Source organism: Lissotriton vulgaris, chromosome 7 (assembly GCF_964263255.1).
Source record: "Lissotriton vulgaris chromosome 7, aLisVul1.2, whole genome shotgun sequence".
NCBI lineage: Eukaryota > Metazoa > Chordata > Amphibia > Caudata > Salamandridae > Lissotriton > Lissotriton vulgaris.
This window is the reverse complement of record NC_141695.1, coordinates 1205746785-1205762741: the sequence shown is the minus strand read 5'-3', so window position 1 is coordinate 1205762741 and position 15957 is coordinate 1205746785. Positions and strand designations below refer to the sequence as shown.

Sequence of the window (15957 nt, the reverse complement as noted above, 5' to 3'; positions counted from 1 at the left end):
GCAATTTGGAATATAGATATTAAGGCCATAGTTTTCCAGTGTACTATATCACCATCCAGATAAGAGTTCATGGGTGTTTGATTCCTACTTTCAGGTCTGTGCTGGTCCACCAGCACAAGAAGACCCATAATTAATTCACTCATTGTCAAAAACTGTTCATTTTGCTAACATGCTTTGTTATTTCTTCCTAGTTTTTTTTACTGAACTTCGCAGCCCTCATGTTGGCTTTGTTTTCTCTTACTCAGGCCCGGGATTCCATTTCTCCTGCATACGGAGGCGGGTTGTTGTGCATCTCCAATTTCTCCCTCTACTCTCATATCTGCATCTTTCACCTAGTTGTTGGGAATGTGTGTCTACTGGTCTCCTGAAGCAATCATCACTGCCAAAGCGATGGACATATTGGTAAGAGACTCTTCAATTGCATAACTGCTGTGCTAATGGCATTCCTTTGTAGCATGAGGCACTCATGTTCATTTGTCATGCGGGTTTTAAGGTATGGGTTTTTCCCAGTACATACTTACCTTTAAAACGCCATTGAAGAAGAGTGAGGTTTCAAAATATAGAGAATGTACTAATCCTGCCAATGCCAAGTCAAGTCAAGTCAAGTCAGAAAATTTATATAGCGCGCTACATACCCAGAGGGTCTCAAGGCGCTTGAAGAGGGGTGGGGAATTACTGGTCAAATATCCACGTTTTAAGTTGCTTTCTGAATGCTAGGTGGTTCTGAGTAAGGCGAAGGTGAGTGGAAAGTGAGTTCCAGGTTTTAGCTGCCAGGTAGGAAAAGGATCTACCTCCCATGGTGGTTTTGTTGATGCGAGGTACAGTGGCCAGGGCTTGGTTGGATGATCGTAGCTGGCGTGAGGGGGTGTAGAAGGACAGTCGTGCGTTGAGGCATTCTGGTCCGATTTCGTAGAGTGCTTTGTGTGCGTGGGTTAGGAGCCGGAAAGTGATCCTCTTATTGACGGGGAGCCAGTGGAGGTTTTTCAGGTGACCAGAGATGTGTTCGTTGCCACACATCATACAGTAAGTCTCTGAATAAGCCTGTGTACAGGTACCCTGTATATGTAAACCGTCTAGAGGAAGGTCTACTTTGTTTTAAGCATCTACTCTTTTGCATTACTGAGGATTATCCTCATTTTAAGGGAACAAGGTCTCAGTATACCACATTTTTGGTTCCCTCTCTCTCTCTCTCTCCTGCCTCATTTTCTTTAACCGTACAGGGAATTTAAACACATACATTCAAGGCGGTAAAAGGAAGGACTAGTCACTTGTAGGATTTGAAGCGATTCGGCCCTTGACACAGGCACCTGAGAATAAAGAAACATGCCTGCTAGAGCTACTCACTACAACGTCATTCTGCTCGATTACCGGTCTTTCATATTCCTTTGTCATGTATCCTCCCCATTGCAACATGTGCCATAATTCCACCAGATAGGACTTAATCCGAATATACCGCAATTTCCTTGCAAGGGTTCATTTCTCAGCTGTCGGTTTCCTGCCCGACTTTAAAAACTCAGGTATAAGCATATAAGCATTTGCAGACTTCATTGCCTTCATCCAAAGTGCTCTTCACAGAGGTGTCATTGGAAAGCAGAGCTAAATGAGCTTTACAAGGTACCGGATAAGGGAGAATAATGTTAGTGATAAAACCTTGCAACTTAGTTTCTTTTTCATTGGAACTAAAACACTAAGCTTGGCACAAGAGCCAAGTCCAAAAACCAATACCGCACCAATGGTGGGAATGCCCTATCCTCCAGAAGTATTGGGGAAAGGTTATATCGGCTCTGTCCCGAATATGTCATACACCCATTGACATTTTCCCCCGGCTTTGTCTTCTAAATATCTGGGACACTAAGGATTTGTCAAGAACTGAGAGACTGTGGGTCTCGTTGGGTTACGTGGTGGCAAAGCACAATATCGCCAGAACATGGAAGGGAGTGGTTAAGCCAAGGTACACTGATTGGGAGTCCGACATGGACTGGTGTATGCAGGTGGAGAGGGTTATCTAAGAGAGCAGGGGAAGCCCACATAAATGGACAAAAATCTGGGGCCCTTGGAATGAGAGTAGAGGTTTGCTATGTACCCTTTTCAGCAATACTTCACCATTGACATCTGATAATGAGACTCTGTAATGTTTTAGGGACACCGGGAGCTATGAAACAGGTGATTATGTTGTAGACCCTGTGTAATGATTTGTCTTTTACTGTACCACCATATTGCGAGTATTGGAAAATCTTGATGACTGCACTTCACTGCACTTGTTTTAGTTTGTATTGTTTTATGTTGTTTCTTTTTCAACAAATTTGTTTAAAACAAAAAACAAAACATAGCAGTGACCCTCGCACACAATATCAACAGCAATGGAAAGTCTTGATGAGGAAACATCGGTTCCAGTACATGCTAAAGCTTCACATAAACCTCCAGGCTCCAGACAAGACCTCGGACAATTCTCACCAAACATTAATTATCACTTCAAATTCCAGATATAGCTCTCACAATATTGACAGATAAATGGGCACGTGTACACAACTGTTTAGTGAAAAACTACTTACTAATCCATTGTCACAAGGGTCAATTTGACCCCGCTTCTGTTTACTTTTATACTGGCTGAGCACATACCCCCATACACATGTCAAAAGCAAAATCATTTCCACAGTCCAAAGTTCTGTTGACTAAAAAGTCAAAACTAGCTGAGGTGATTTTCGTGACAAGGGACCTGTTGGCAGCTATTTACTGGCCTCTTTACAGTACCTACACAAAGAAATGAGTGGGCTTTCGAAAATAAGAATCAGAGAAGAAAAGCGGTGCAAAAGATGCTAAAAATTGGCAATGGAAACAAACATAGGAAGACCCTACATCAGTATATAGAGAGGCACAAGAAACATCCACGCAGAAGAAATCAAAACAGAAAATGGTGCACTCAAGAGAAAATGGAGGAAATCCTATAAACCAGCTCTAAAAATTTAATATAAATTGACCATCAGACACTATCATAATGAAATTAAAAAATCTCTAGCCAAGTATTATGAGGAAAAGTTTAACCAGGCTTCTAACTCTCATTAGGAACTGTTCAAGGTGGTGAAAGCGCTTACATCGATAGAACAGCGTAATACTATTCTACATACTACCAAGAAAAGATGTAATGAGCTAGGGACTCTTTTCCAGAAGCAAACGTAGATATTTATGATTTACTTCTGTGCAATATAGTCACAGACTTGAATCAAAAAGAGGGCATCATTACGATCTTAAAATCACCAGCCTTAAAACAAATTTCCCAGTATTGAATGAGGAGAATACCCTTGCATTTGTGAGTACAATCAAATCAGGATCTCCTTTAGATCCAGCACCACCACACATTTTATCCAAGGGTATGGAGGTTATCCTCCCGACTAAAGTGGTTTTGCTCAATCTTTCACTAGAATCAGGGATTGTACCAAAGAAATGGGAACATGCAAACATCAGGCCTTGTTGAAAGAAATCCCATCTAGACCCAAAAATGCCATGCAACTATCGCCCTAGCTCGCTGTTACATATCTTAGGAAAAATATTAGAGAAACATGTCAACTATGAATGGTCATACTTCTTGGAAGAGAACCATTGTTAACACCCTACACAGATGGGCTTCCGTGTACAACATGGTACTGAATCTGATCTCCTGGTGGTTACTGAGGAGCTTAAAAGCATACTTGACCAGGATGGCTTGGCCACAATTCTGTTTTTTTAGTGCGGCGTTCGATACCGTACACTACACAATTTTGATAAAAAAGGCTTAAGGCAGTAGGGATCCAAGATAAAGTTTTGGATTGGCTCACCTCTTTTGTAAAGGACAGATCTTTCCAGATTATGGAAACCAAATGGTTCTCCGATACTATGCATCTAGATGTAAGGTGCCACAGAGCTCGTCACTCAGCCCTATTTTGTTTAACGTATATATACGTCCGCTGGCAAAAATTGTACAGTTATTAGGGATGTCCATAGTTTCTTACGTGGACGACACACAATTGGTTTTCTCCTTGGCAAATGGTGTGAATTTGGAACACCATCAACTAGTGCCTTGTCTTGAAAGAAAGTGTCTAACTAGATGGAGAGTTGTTGATTTTGGGGAACAATCCCTGTCCCAGGCTAGAGATCAGTTGGCCGAGCTGTATGGGGAATCCTCCTGTTCCAAATTCACCCATAAAGAATTTGGAAATGTGGATGGATAAAATGCTAATGATAAACGATCAAGCACAAAAGCTAGCTGCTACATGTTTTGGGCTACTTCGAAAGATCCAGAAGATTTTGGACTTTATTCCGGAACATTTAAGAACAACTGTGGTACAATCCTTGGTGGTCTCCCTCCTGAATTATGGAAACACGCTTTATTTAGGAGCACAACATTCTGACATAAAAACACTGCAGGTTGTCCAAAATGGGGCAACCAGGCTACTCCTCAAAATTCAGAGCTGTGAATGAGCAAAGGAGGTCTTGAAACTGCTTCATTGGCTGACTATCGATGCTAGGATTAAGTTTAAGTCACTTTGCCTTGCACATAAAGCAGCAAATGGAAGGGATACTCTTAAAATCAGAGGTCTTATTTCCCTGTATGTACCACCCCCAGAAGAATTTCAAGAATTAAGAGATTGAGATGAGGGAGGAGATCTTTTTCTCATCTGGACCCGAAGCTCTGAAACTCCATGCCCCTTAGGCAGAGACTCCTGAAAGAGGAACCCACCTTTCTGAAAAAGCTCAAGGCATGGCTGTTCCGCCAGTAGCCCCTTAATGGAGTCTTTCAACTTTTCATTGTTATCCACTCTCACTCAGCGCTGTTAAGCCCTAGGGCAGCCATACCCTTAACAAAAACTTAAACATAAACATATACAGGGCTCAAGATCAGTGCTCTTAACGCACATTTTTTCAGACATGCATAATTTTTTTATCATACATGTTCATGTTGTACAATGTAACCTTTCGATGGATGCATGGGTGTAGGGCCTAGTATCTGGGCATAACATAGGCATACTTTCTGAGCACTGTTATTCTGTAAAGTACTACAAGTCCCAGAATGCATTTGATGTTTCTCAGTAAAACATGCTATCAATGTCATTCAGACAATGATCCTGACTACTGTGATATTGGGCTGTTCACTGCAAAACGAAGTCCAGGACTTGAATCATGTTTTTTTAATACTTTAAATAGGTTTTAGATGTGTATTAATCAGTGGTATTTGCGGTGTGGCACACCTGTAAATGTGATTGACTCCAGTCGCATCCTCAGGCATCTGTGTTGTCTTGAAGGCACCCCCACAGGTGGTTCGGTGGATGGGTCCCTTCTAGTCCAGCCGCTTTCTTTCTCCTACTTTTTGGTCTTGGTGTGAAGATCATACTACCTCTTATAGAGCTATAAAATGCTCTTAGTAGTTCAAGTTCAGGAATTTGTATAGCGCACTACTCACCCATAGGGTCTCAAGGCGCTTGAGGTAGGGTGTGTGCATTATTTATCGAATAGCCAGGTTTTTAGCTGTTTTTTGAAGGAGAGGTGGTTCTGTGTAAGGCGGAGGTGAGAGGGGAGAGAATTCCAGGTTTTGGCCGCTAAGTAGGAGAAGGATCTTCCTCCCATGGTGGATCTATGGATGCGCGGAATTTCGGCGAGGGCTTGATTGAATGATCGTAGTTGGCGGGTGGGTGTGAAGGACAGTCGTGTGTTGAGGCATTCGGGTCCTAGGTCGTAGAGGGACTTGTGTGCGTGGGTGAGGAGACGGAATGTTATTCTCTTGGTGACTGGGAGCCAGTGGAGGTCTTACAGGTGACCGGAAATGTGAGCTTGACGGGGGATGTCCAATATGAGTCTGGCTGAGGCGTTTTGGATGCGTTGGAGTTTTTTCTGTAGTTTGGCTGTGGTTCCGGCATAGAGGGTGTTTCCATAATCCAGTCGGCTAGTGACCAGTGCTTGGGTGACTGTCTTTCTTGTTTCGGTGGGGATCCAACTGAAGATTTTTTTGAGCATGCGAAGGACGTTGAAGCATGAAGATGATACGGCGTTGACTTGTCTTGTCATCGAGAGGGAGGAGTCTACGATGAAGCCCAGGTTACGTACGTGATCTGTGGGTATGGGTGCTGTACCCAGGGCCGGTGGCCACCATGAGTCGTCCCAGGTATGATCCTAAGATGAGAACTTCCGTTTTGTCCGAGTTTCGTTTTAAACGGCTGTTCTTCATCCATTCGGCTACTTCTTTCATTCCTTCGTGTAGATTGGTTTTGGCGGTGTTTGGGTCTTTGGTGAGGGAGAGGATCAACTGGGTGTTGTCTGCGTAGGAGATGATGTTGAGGTTGTGTTGTCGCGCGATGGATGCGAGGGGACTCATGTAAACGTTGAAGAGGGTGGGACTGAGTGATGATCCTTGTGGTACGCCGCAGATGACTTTGGTGGCCTCTGATTTGAATGGGGGGAGGCGGACTCTTTGGGTTCTCCCGGCGAGGAATGAGATGATCCAGTCCAAAGCTTTTCCTTGTATACCGACGTTGCTGAGGCGTTGTATGAGGGTGCTATGACAGACTGTGTCGAAGGCGGCGGAGAGGTCAAGTAGGATGAGGGCAGCTGTTTCTCCGTTGTCCAGTAACGTTCGGATGTCGTCTGTAGCAGCGATGAGGGCGGTTTCGGTGCTGTGTTTGGCTCGGAAGCCGGACTGCGTGGGGTCGAGGGAATTGTTGGATTCAAGGAAGGCGGCGAGCTGACTATTGACGGCTTTCTCAATGACTTTGGCAGGGAATGGGAGGAGTGAGATGGGGCGGTAGTTCTTAAGTTCAGAGGGGTCTGCTGTGGGTTTCTTCAGAAGGGCGCCGAGTTCGGCATGTTTCCAGCTTTCTGGGAAGGTAGCAGAGTTGAAGGAACAATTGATGATATCGCGGAGATGGGGTGCGATGATGGAGTCTGCTTTGTTGAAAATGTGGTGGGGACATGGGTCGGTTGGCGATCCTGAGTGGATGGAGTTCATCAGGCGGATGGTGTCTTCAGTAGTGATTGGGTTCCAGGCGCAGAGGTGGTGAGGGTGCTGTTTTGGTTCGGAGGTGGGTTCAGAGGATTGTTCTTCGGACTGGGTTTCAAAGCCGTTATGAATGTCGGCGATTTTGTTGTGGAAGAAAGAGGATAAAGAGTCGCAGAGGTCTTGGGAGGGAGTGATGTCGTTTGTGCCGGCGGTGGGGTTGGTAAATTCTTTGACGATGTTGAATAGTTCCTTGCTGTTGTGGGCGTTGTTGTCGAGTCTATCTTTGAATGCTGATTTCTTGGTGGATCGGATCAATTGGTGGTGTTTGCGGGTGGCATCCTTGAAGGTGGTCAGGTTGTCAGAGGTTGAGTTTTTTCTCCAGGTTTTCTCGAGAGTACGACATAACTTCTTGGATTTCTTAAGGTCATCGTTGAACCAGGGGGCCTTTTTGCTACCTTGTTTGATCTGGTGGTTTTTCAAGGGTGCTAATTCGTTAGCGCTGTGGGTGATCCATTGTGTGAGTTTGGTGGCAGCTTGGTTTGGGTCCGATGATATGGTAGGAGGGTTTTGGTTAAGCGATGTGAAGAGTTGGTCGGTGGTGATTTTGTTCCAGTTTCTTCGAGGAATAGGTTGTGGGGGGTTGTGGGTCGAGGTTTTTTTGTAGCTGAAGTGAACGCAGCTGTGGTCCGTCCAATGGAGAGCTGTGGTGTGGTCGAAGGAGATGTGTTTGCTGGAGGTGAAGATAGGGTCGAGCGTGTGTCCGGCGAGGTGGGTGGGGGTGTCGACAAGTTGTTTAAGTCCGAGGTTGGCCAGGTTGTCCAGAAGGGTGGTGGTGTTGCTGTCGTTTTTATTTTCCAGGTGGAAGTTGAGGTCTCCCAGTAGAATGTAGTTCTCGGAGGTGAGGGCATGTGGGCTGATGAAGTCAGTGATGTCTTTGTTGAATTGTGTGCGGGTTCCTGGTGGTCTGTAGATGAGGGTGCCTCTAAGTGTGGTCCTGGGGTCGGTGTGGATCTGGAAGTGAAGGCGTTCGGCGGTAGCGAGGTTATCGTCGAAGCTGGTCGTGATTCGGATGGTGTTCTTATGGACGATGGCGATGCCTAATCCTGTTTGGTTGGTGCGGTCTTTTCGGATGATCTTGTAGGCGTCCGGGATGGCTATGGCGATGTTGGGCGCTGATGAGGCGTTCATCCATGTTTCTGTAAGGAAGGCGATGTCCGGCGATGCAGTGTCGAGTAGGTCCCAGAGTTCAGTGGCGTGTCTGTGGATCGAGCGGGTGTTCAGTAGGATGCACTTCAGGTGGTTAGAGTTGGAGCTGTGTTTGGAGTTAGTGGAAGAGGTGCGGGTCCTAATGCAGGTGAATTTGCAGGAGTGGCAGGAGAAGGGTCCATGGGTATGTCCTGGGGCAGCTTCGTAGCATTGTGGTGTGCGTCCGGGGTTAAGGGCAAAGAGAGCAGCGGCGTCATACGTTATACGGGTGGAAAGGATTTTGCGAGGACCAGGGGGTCTGGTGCTGGGCGCTGTCCAGGCGCGGACGGGCGTAGACGGGCTTACCTTTGGCGCACCTTCGGCGCGCATGGGGCGCGCCCGCTGCGCGTGACCGCTGTGCGTAAAGGCATCTGTCATATGTAGATAGTAGAGGGGGGAGGGGCGAGAGAGGGGCAGCTGGGAGGCGGGAGCGTGGGGGGGAGCGGGGATGGGATCAAGGCACAACAACAATCAACAAGATGGCAGCAAGCCAAAAGTGAAACAGGGCGATATTGGGGGCACAGCCTTACAAACACTAACAATTGTCCAGAGGCACCGGCCCAATAATTAAATTAAAATTAAATCAGGCAAAGCAGTCAGAGCACAATTGTAGAATGAATGCACAGCCGTCTAGCGGTAAAGCGCTACGAAAATGCAAAGCGAGTGTTCAGGCACAATAATGAGCAGTAAGCAGTGCGCAATTAATTAATTTAGTGGCACAGAGCAGTTTGGCAGAAGCGCTACGATACCACTGGTCTGGCAGGAGCAGCGTGAAGGAGCGACCGCTTCTGAGGAGGCAGGACGGTCACAGCACTTCCAACGATCGTGCAGAGCCTCAGTATCAGTGGGAGGGAGGGGCAGCTGGGAGGCGGGAGAGTGGGGGGAGCCGGGCTGGGATCAAGGCACAACAACAATCAACAAGATGGCAGCAAGCCAAAAGCGAAACAGGGCGAGATAGGGGGCACAGCCTTACAAACGCTAACAACTATCCAGAGGCACCGGCCCAATAATTAAATTAAATTAAATCAGGCAAAGCGGGCAGAGCACAATTGTAGAATGAATGCACAGCCGTCTAGCGGTAAAGCGCTACGAAAATGCAAAGCGAGTGTTCAGGCACAATAATGAGCAGTAAACAGTGCGCAATTAATTAATTTAGTGGCACAGAGCAGTTTGGCAGAAGCGCTACGATACCACTGGTCTGGCAGGGAGCAGCGTTATTCTCTGCCATAGCCTCCTCTTTGTGGCTCTGAGCACAGCCGGTGAACTTTTCCAAACAACTGAAAATTGTTGCCAATTACTCCCCCACCAAAATATCCAATTCTTGGTCACTAAACTTTTTCTTCCTTTTTCTTCTTTCCTCCTCTCGTTCTGCCTCCTCGCTTGTCATTTCAAATATTTGCACAACTAGGATTAGGCCACTTCTTCTGGCCTCCAATTTGAAATTTCTGGCCTACTTGCCGAGTGAGATGTCATCAGTCGCTGCCAGTACTCTTTTGCAATTAGGGACACGATTCACAGTTTGAGCTACCAAATCAAAAATCTGAAATCAATAAATTGAGAATGTAAATCCTAACAATAGGCTACTTTGAAAGGATATACATTTATACATTTAAAATTGCAATTCCGTTTGTAATTTTTTTTATTGCAATTTCAAATGTTAGTTTATCGGGTCTCTGGTTCTTACATATTTCTAAATGAACTGCTTAGTGTCTTGTTTTGAAATGATTCACACACGTCTACTATGATCCCCTCACCCTCTTCTCCAGATTTTTACATATGACATTAAGTACAACTTCCGTTATTAAAGCATTTTTGTACAAATCCTCCTATTTTGTGGGGTTACTGATAAGGCAAGGAGGTTTATATTCCTGCATTGGAACATAATATCTGCTTTTACATCTCTGATCGCTCATTAGGCATTGCATATTAAACATCATTATGGGGCTGCGCCGTCAATAAAGCCATTCAATTTCTTTAGCTTTCAGCATATGAGCAGGAAAACCTGTTCCAAGTAAGCCCCAAAGTAAAGTAACAAGGCGACAGAGGGAGGAATTAACAGGGAGACATTATGCAGAGGAAAATTAGAAAAAGACATCACCGAACTTCCACCACAAGTCAACGGTTTTCCTCGGAAGCGAGTTACAGGGAACTGAACTTGTATCAATTTTATTTTGCCAGGTGAAACTATATTTTAGGCACATGTAGGGCACCACAGCGCCAAGCTCTGAAACACAATTAGTGCAACTCCTCACTGCAGAATTTGTGAATTATTATTCAACATCCACTTTACTTTTGCCAGCAGGTTTTAAAGAGCAATCTTGTCCAACTTTAAACATACTATGCATTCTAAGACATCAGTAAGTAAACTAAAAATTGATAATTGTTAAAACTTAACATTTTAAAAAGAACTACCTACAGAGATGTGGTCCTTCAACTCATCTCTTTATCACTCTTTGGAGATGTGCTCAAGAGACTAAGTGTTGTTAAGGTATCATCCCATCCATCCCAGATAACCTTCACCACCTCTCTATATCACTATTCTGCCACATATGATTAATGTACCACCATGTTACTAAGTACAACATTTCAGATAGCAGTTCATCATTCATAAAAATATACATTATTTTCTCCCTCACCTGTAGGGTGAACAAATGCACCAGGTCATATTGTTTCCTGTTCACAACTTTAACAAACCATTGTCAGTTATTAGCGATACCCAATGTGTTCTATTGAAATTAAGCAGGACAATTCCCAGAATTAAATGGTCATGTTAAAAAGAAGCACTGGAAACATGGTATTCCCATAAGAAGGACCCCTTATCTTTGCAACTGCCTGCCTAGTATCTTTGTTGTATTGTTGTATCTTACTATTTTGAACCTACGTGCACCCCACGCAGTTGTGTCACCCGCAGAGCAGATGAAACTACTCACCTGGAATGGATTATGCGGCTCCATGCTTCCTTACACCCCTGAAACAGAAAATGCAAGTGAGACTAGGACTAAAATGGCAGGGCTCAGCTGTGGAGCAATATCTGAAAACATCACATGGGCAGCGGATCAGGAGTGGCAGGCAAAAATGTTCCTCTAACAACATGCCATGGCGGAGCAAAACATTCCCCTGGGTGTAGGTAAGAGCTGCCCCTAAATAAATACACATATATTCATGCAAAGACAACAAGAACCATGCCACAACACAGTTCAAGGACAGCGGGAGGAACCCTAATACTACCAAGCAAGCAGAGGGAAATGTGGCCATAGTAAGATGCAGAGCAAATGGAAAAGATTCCCTGGTGCAAGGAAACAATATCTGCAAGATTAACAGGACCATCGAAAAAGTGCCATTAATTAAACAATGCTATTATCATTCAATAATACATGAAACATTGCTTCTTATTCTGGTGCACAATGTCAGTGCTAGCTCACACAGAAGACACTCCTTACAATTATTTTAAAAAATAGTAACCTTCAATACTGGTGTTAAGGGAAGCAATCATAAGTACACCAACATCTCACTTCAAACACTAGCAACAAGTACAGACAATGGGTTTCAGCTAGAAATAATTGTAATCATCCTTTTAAATTACAACAATATTTATGAAAGTACAAAACTCTAAAATCAATAGTATTTAACCAGAACAAGACTGATCATATTCTTCAGCGATCTTTGTACTGCAGTTGTTCAAACTGTAAAAGCCAACACGTTTCACAGTATTGTTGCCCGTTGCTTCATAGCATAAAGCCATGATGTCCTAATAGATCAACCTACATCTGAAATATATATCTTGAGAGCCATCCAAAATGTATACATCTATTTGTAAGGCCATTATGTTACTACTTAATCCCTTCTGTGTCAAAATCCATCCAAACAGTTCGACAGCCTGACAGTTGAATTCCAAATCCATCAGTCAATTTTAAATCAACATTCAAATTTGTCCCTGACATGCTTTCTGTCAGTTGACCAACATAGAGGTATATTATATGAACCAGTAGCATGCATACTCAAGAAGAACAGGCTATAGGTCCATATCATTGCAGCTGCTGCTTGTGATATCGATGATCCTATAAAAGATTTTTTTTTAGAAAGGACTTCATGTCAATGGAATTATAGTGGCAGCCTAAGAAACTTTTTCTATGGATTTTAGTTGAACTGAAATTACCTATCTGAGCTTCCGTAAAGGACACAAGACATGGCTCTTTTGCAATGATTTGTGTTTGGTCTCTCTTCTTTCTTTTAATCTGTCCCTTGGCGCAGGGAAACCCTCTATGGGTAGCTGTGCGCCTTAAAAGTTAAATGAATAAATAAATAGTTCAGAAATTATTCACTAATAAAAAAGGCACAAGACAAAAAGATGTGTGTACGTTATTGGTGCAACTGAATATATATTTTGGGGGCGAAGAATGATCTTTTCTAAGCACTAATATAGCAGAACTAAAATACTTCAAAACATGTCTTAGTTGTTTCAGTTTCAACAACTACAGTAAAAAGAAAACTCAGTATTAGGAGCAGTCTACTTCCTGTTGAATATTAATGATTTTAGAAATTTTCTGAAATATTTTTGGAAATTAAAAAATTATGAATATATTTCTAGATACTTGTTCACAATCTTTAAAGTGATTTTTGGGGTACTAATGGCTGCTCTCCACTTAAAAAACAATCAATTTTTGAGAATATTTAATTTGTGTGCCTATTATGGGTTTCTGACTTGGTGGGCTTGAGTATAGGCAGGGTCACTGCTAAGCAAACAGTATTTCCCTTTGAATCCCATAAGTACCCCAAAGTGAATAATAGATTTCTTACAATAATATTGGGTACTGCATGAACATTGTAGTTATTATAGGCCCCAGATTTAAGACTCACCTTCTTGACAACCTCGTTCCAGTTCCAAGCTTTCACCTCTCCGTCCCCTGCGCTGATCAGCTGTCGATCAGTGGACACCATACTGTACACTGGACTTTCATGGGCTGTAACAAAGACAAAGTGAGCTTCAACAACATTATCTCCGACTGAGGTTCAAGCAGTAGAGTGTGGTATGAGGACTGTGCCCTCACAAAGTCAGTACCTTAACAACACAAAACTGGCCAACTGATAAAAGTGTCTTATTCAGATATTTTTGAGGAACCTGCAGGTTCCAGTAATATAATGTGCACATAATGAAATAACGTAACATTTCAACCAAAATATGAGATCGTTCATGAGATTTCTAGACAAACTGTGCCCTTTAAAAGCAAATGCTGCATTATTTTATCATCACTGTAAAAATAGGAAACATGTTTTGGCCATCCTTATGTTTTTACCCCTTTTTCTTGGTCACAATAAATCACTGAGGTGCGTGTATCTACAATACAAAACAGGACGACAGAAGCAGTGCATCTCAGATGGAAATATGTTCTTCAAGTTATCCTCGCATAGTAAATCTCAAGGAGGGGGAAAAGGACGAATTAGAGGTATGGAGCTCACACATCCTTTAAGCATCATAAAACATAGTACTTCACTATCAGCTAAACTTCCCCAAGGCTCACAACAGGCTCCGATTGCTGCTGATTGCACAGTAAGCGTTCATACAGTAAGTTCTTTCCAAACCCTTCATACAGACACTGTAATATAAAAGTAATGTCATATTCAAATTGTGGAAAAGACTTCAAAGAACACCATTCCTAGAAGTTGTTTCGGTGTTTGGAATAAGCTTTCAGGGTAAGGGCATGTGAAACAATTAATGGTTTCAGCTAAGTATTCTAGCATCCTCTTCTTTTGTTACCCAGCCCTTTGAACCTGAAAACCGATAGAGCTAAGCGCTGAAGAAGAAGACATCTTTGTGCTCAAAAAAGAAAACAACAGAGAGATTTTCCAAGGATGAGATAGAGCCATGGACTAAAGCTAAGGGAACCACGATCCCCAAGGAGGCTTGCTAGAACCACTTTTACTTCTGCTGCTTCCTCCTGGCTTTTTCAGAAGGAACTGAGCTTGTCTGGTAAAGGAGGGAAATAATAAAGGAGAGGAAGCAAAAGTAAAGATAGGGCATCCATTACCTCTGGCTCCCATGGCTGGAAACTGGGAACAGAATCTAAGTAAAAGAGTATTCTCTTGTGAAGCCCAGAGGTCTAGAAATGGTTCCCTGAATCTTGGGCATATGTGTTTGAAGATTACTGGAGAGATAGATCTTGAGATGGGATAAACCTCCTTATCATTGCCCTTCCCTTTCATATAAGCAGCTACAAGAGAAAGTAGACGTTCTACCCATGCTCCTATCAATGGCCACCAGACTGAAAAGTAGATCTGGAATCCCCTTGTCTGTTTATATAATACACGACCACCTGATTGTCTGTTCTTACTTGAACACGATGCTGCTGAATAAAAGTGTCTGGAAAACGAGTCTGTACCCTTAACATTGTAGACAGTTCTCTCCGGTTCGAGGACTACCGACTCTATGAATGCCCATCTTTCCCATACAGTCAACAAGGCTGCCTGTAAAACTGGAATCTGTTATTAGTACTATAGAAGGGTCTGGAAGGAATGGAACCCCCTTGGTCAGTGACACTGGTGGTTTTAGCAACAACTAAAGATGCGCAGAAAGCTTGCACAAAGTGGAATAGCTTTTAATACTGTAATGATGTGGGATTCAAAAACCTTACCAGATAAGCCAGGAGCGAGCAAAGATGAAGTCTGACATACTGAATTAGCAATACAGGATGTCAAATAACCCTGTACTACTAGTTTGCTGTGGCTTTTCATTCCCCCATTTAGTCTTTGGTATAAGTACTTCTTTTACTAGTGATGCCCTAATCCTTTTTGCAAACAACCTGTTAATATGGGGAAGCAATAATTTACCTTGAGTACTTTTCAAATAGCACACTGAACCCCAAGGACTACAGAAGGATGTGGATGCTCAAAAACTCAATGAAAGAGCGCTACTAATAGAAGTATGTTAATTGACTACATATTTAATAAAAGTCACAGTCTGTAACATTCTAATAATACGATTCTTTTTGGAGCCTGATCTTCCCTTACTCTTTCAGTTAAGTTTGTTTGAGCAATGTGGCTCACAGCTGGGGATTATGGTACAACTTTGTAAACCCCATGGTGTACACTGAAATTTGTTGACTCTTTATGATTGATCCTTACATAATGGAATACCATTCATCAATAACGAGAGGTATGAATTATATATAAAATGTATCAAATGATGTTACTGACATTTATCTTTTTTTTCCTTTGTCTTGTGCTTTTCTCGTCCTACACAGCCTCGAAAAAGCGAAAGTGCTGCGAAACACATGTTGGCATTATCAGTCTATAACTATAACTCAGCATAACGTAGGACTGCTAACACAGTCTATGAATTTACAACATGGAAATAGTACAAATTGGAAGCACTACAATCCTGTACTTTGTATGACTGCTAATACATTTGTTGTAAGAACGTATTAATAATGCATGCAAAGTGTTTCAATTATATCACCAATTCAATATTAATATTAAAATTGAGATCTCAAGGGGCTGAGCAAATCTGGTCTCAACAAACTAGTATTACTTTTTGAAACATTTAAATTGGTAGAGTGGTAACTATCACTATAGAGAGCACCTTGTGATGGATGAGAATGCTCTAATATTACCACTAACCCCCAAGATAAATGCAGCTGGACCCTTGTTGCTTGATTTTGAGCCAACAAATGTGGAATAGTCCACCTTAGTCTCGCCACACTTTCTGCTAACAGGGACATTAGGCATAAGGTACTAAAAATGCACTTAGTAAA

The 15957-nt window shown here is 42.9% G+C and overlaps 1 protein-coding gene across 1 annotated transcript in view; it reads right to left on the bottom strand.

The window, feature by feature from the left end:
- THOC6 (THO complex subunit 6) overlaps nucleotides 1-15957 on the bottom strand; it is a 152364-nt gene that overhangs the window by 54340 nt on the left and 82067 nt on the right. The window contains exons 4-5 of the mRNA XM_086931721.1: nucleotides 13067-13170; nucleotides 11140-11177 (exon numbers count right to left, since the gene is read on the bottom strand). Of these exons, the coding sequence (XP_086787847.1) occupies nucleotides 11140-11177; nucleotides 13067-13170 (142 nt within the window). The remainder of the gene's footprint in view (nucleotides 1-11139; nucleotides 11178-13066; nucleotides 13171-15957) is intronic.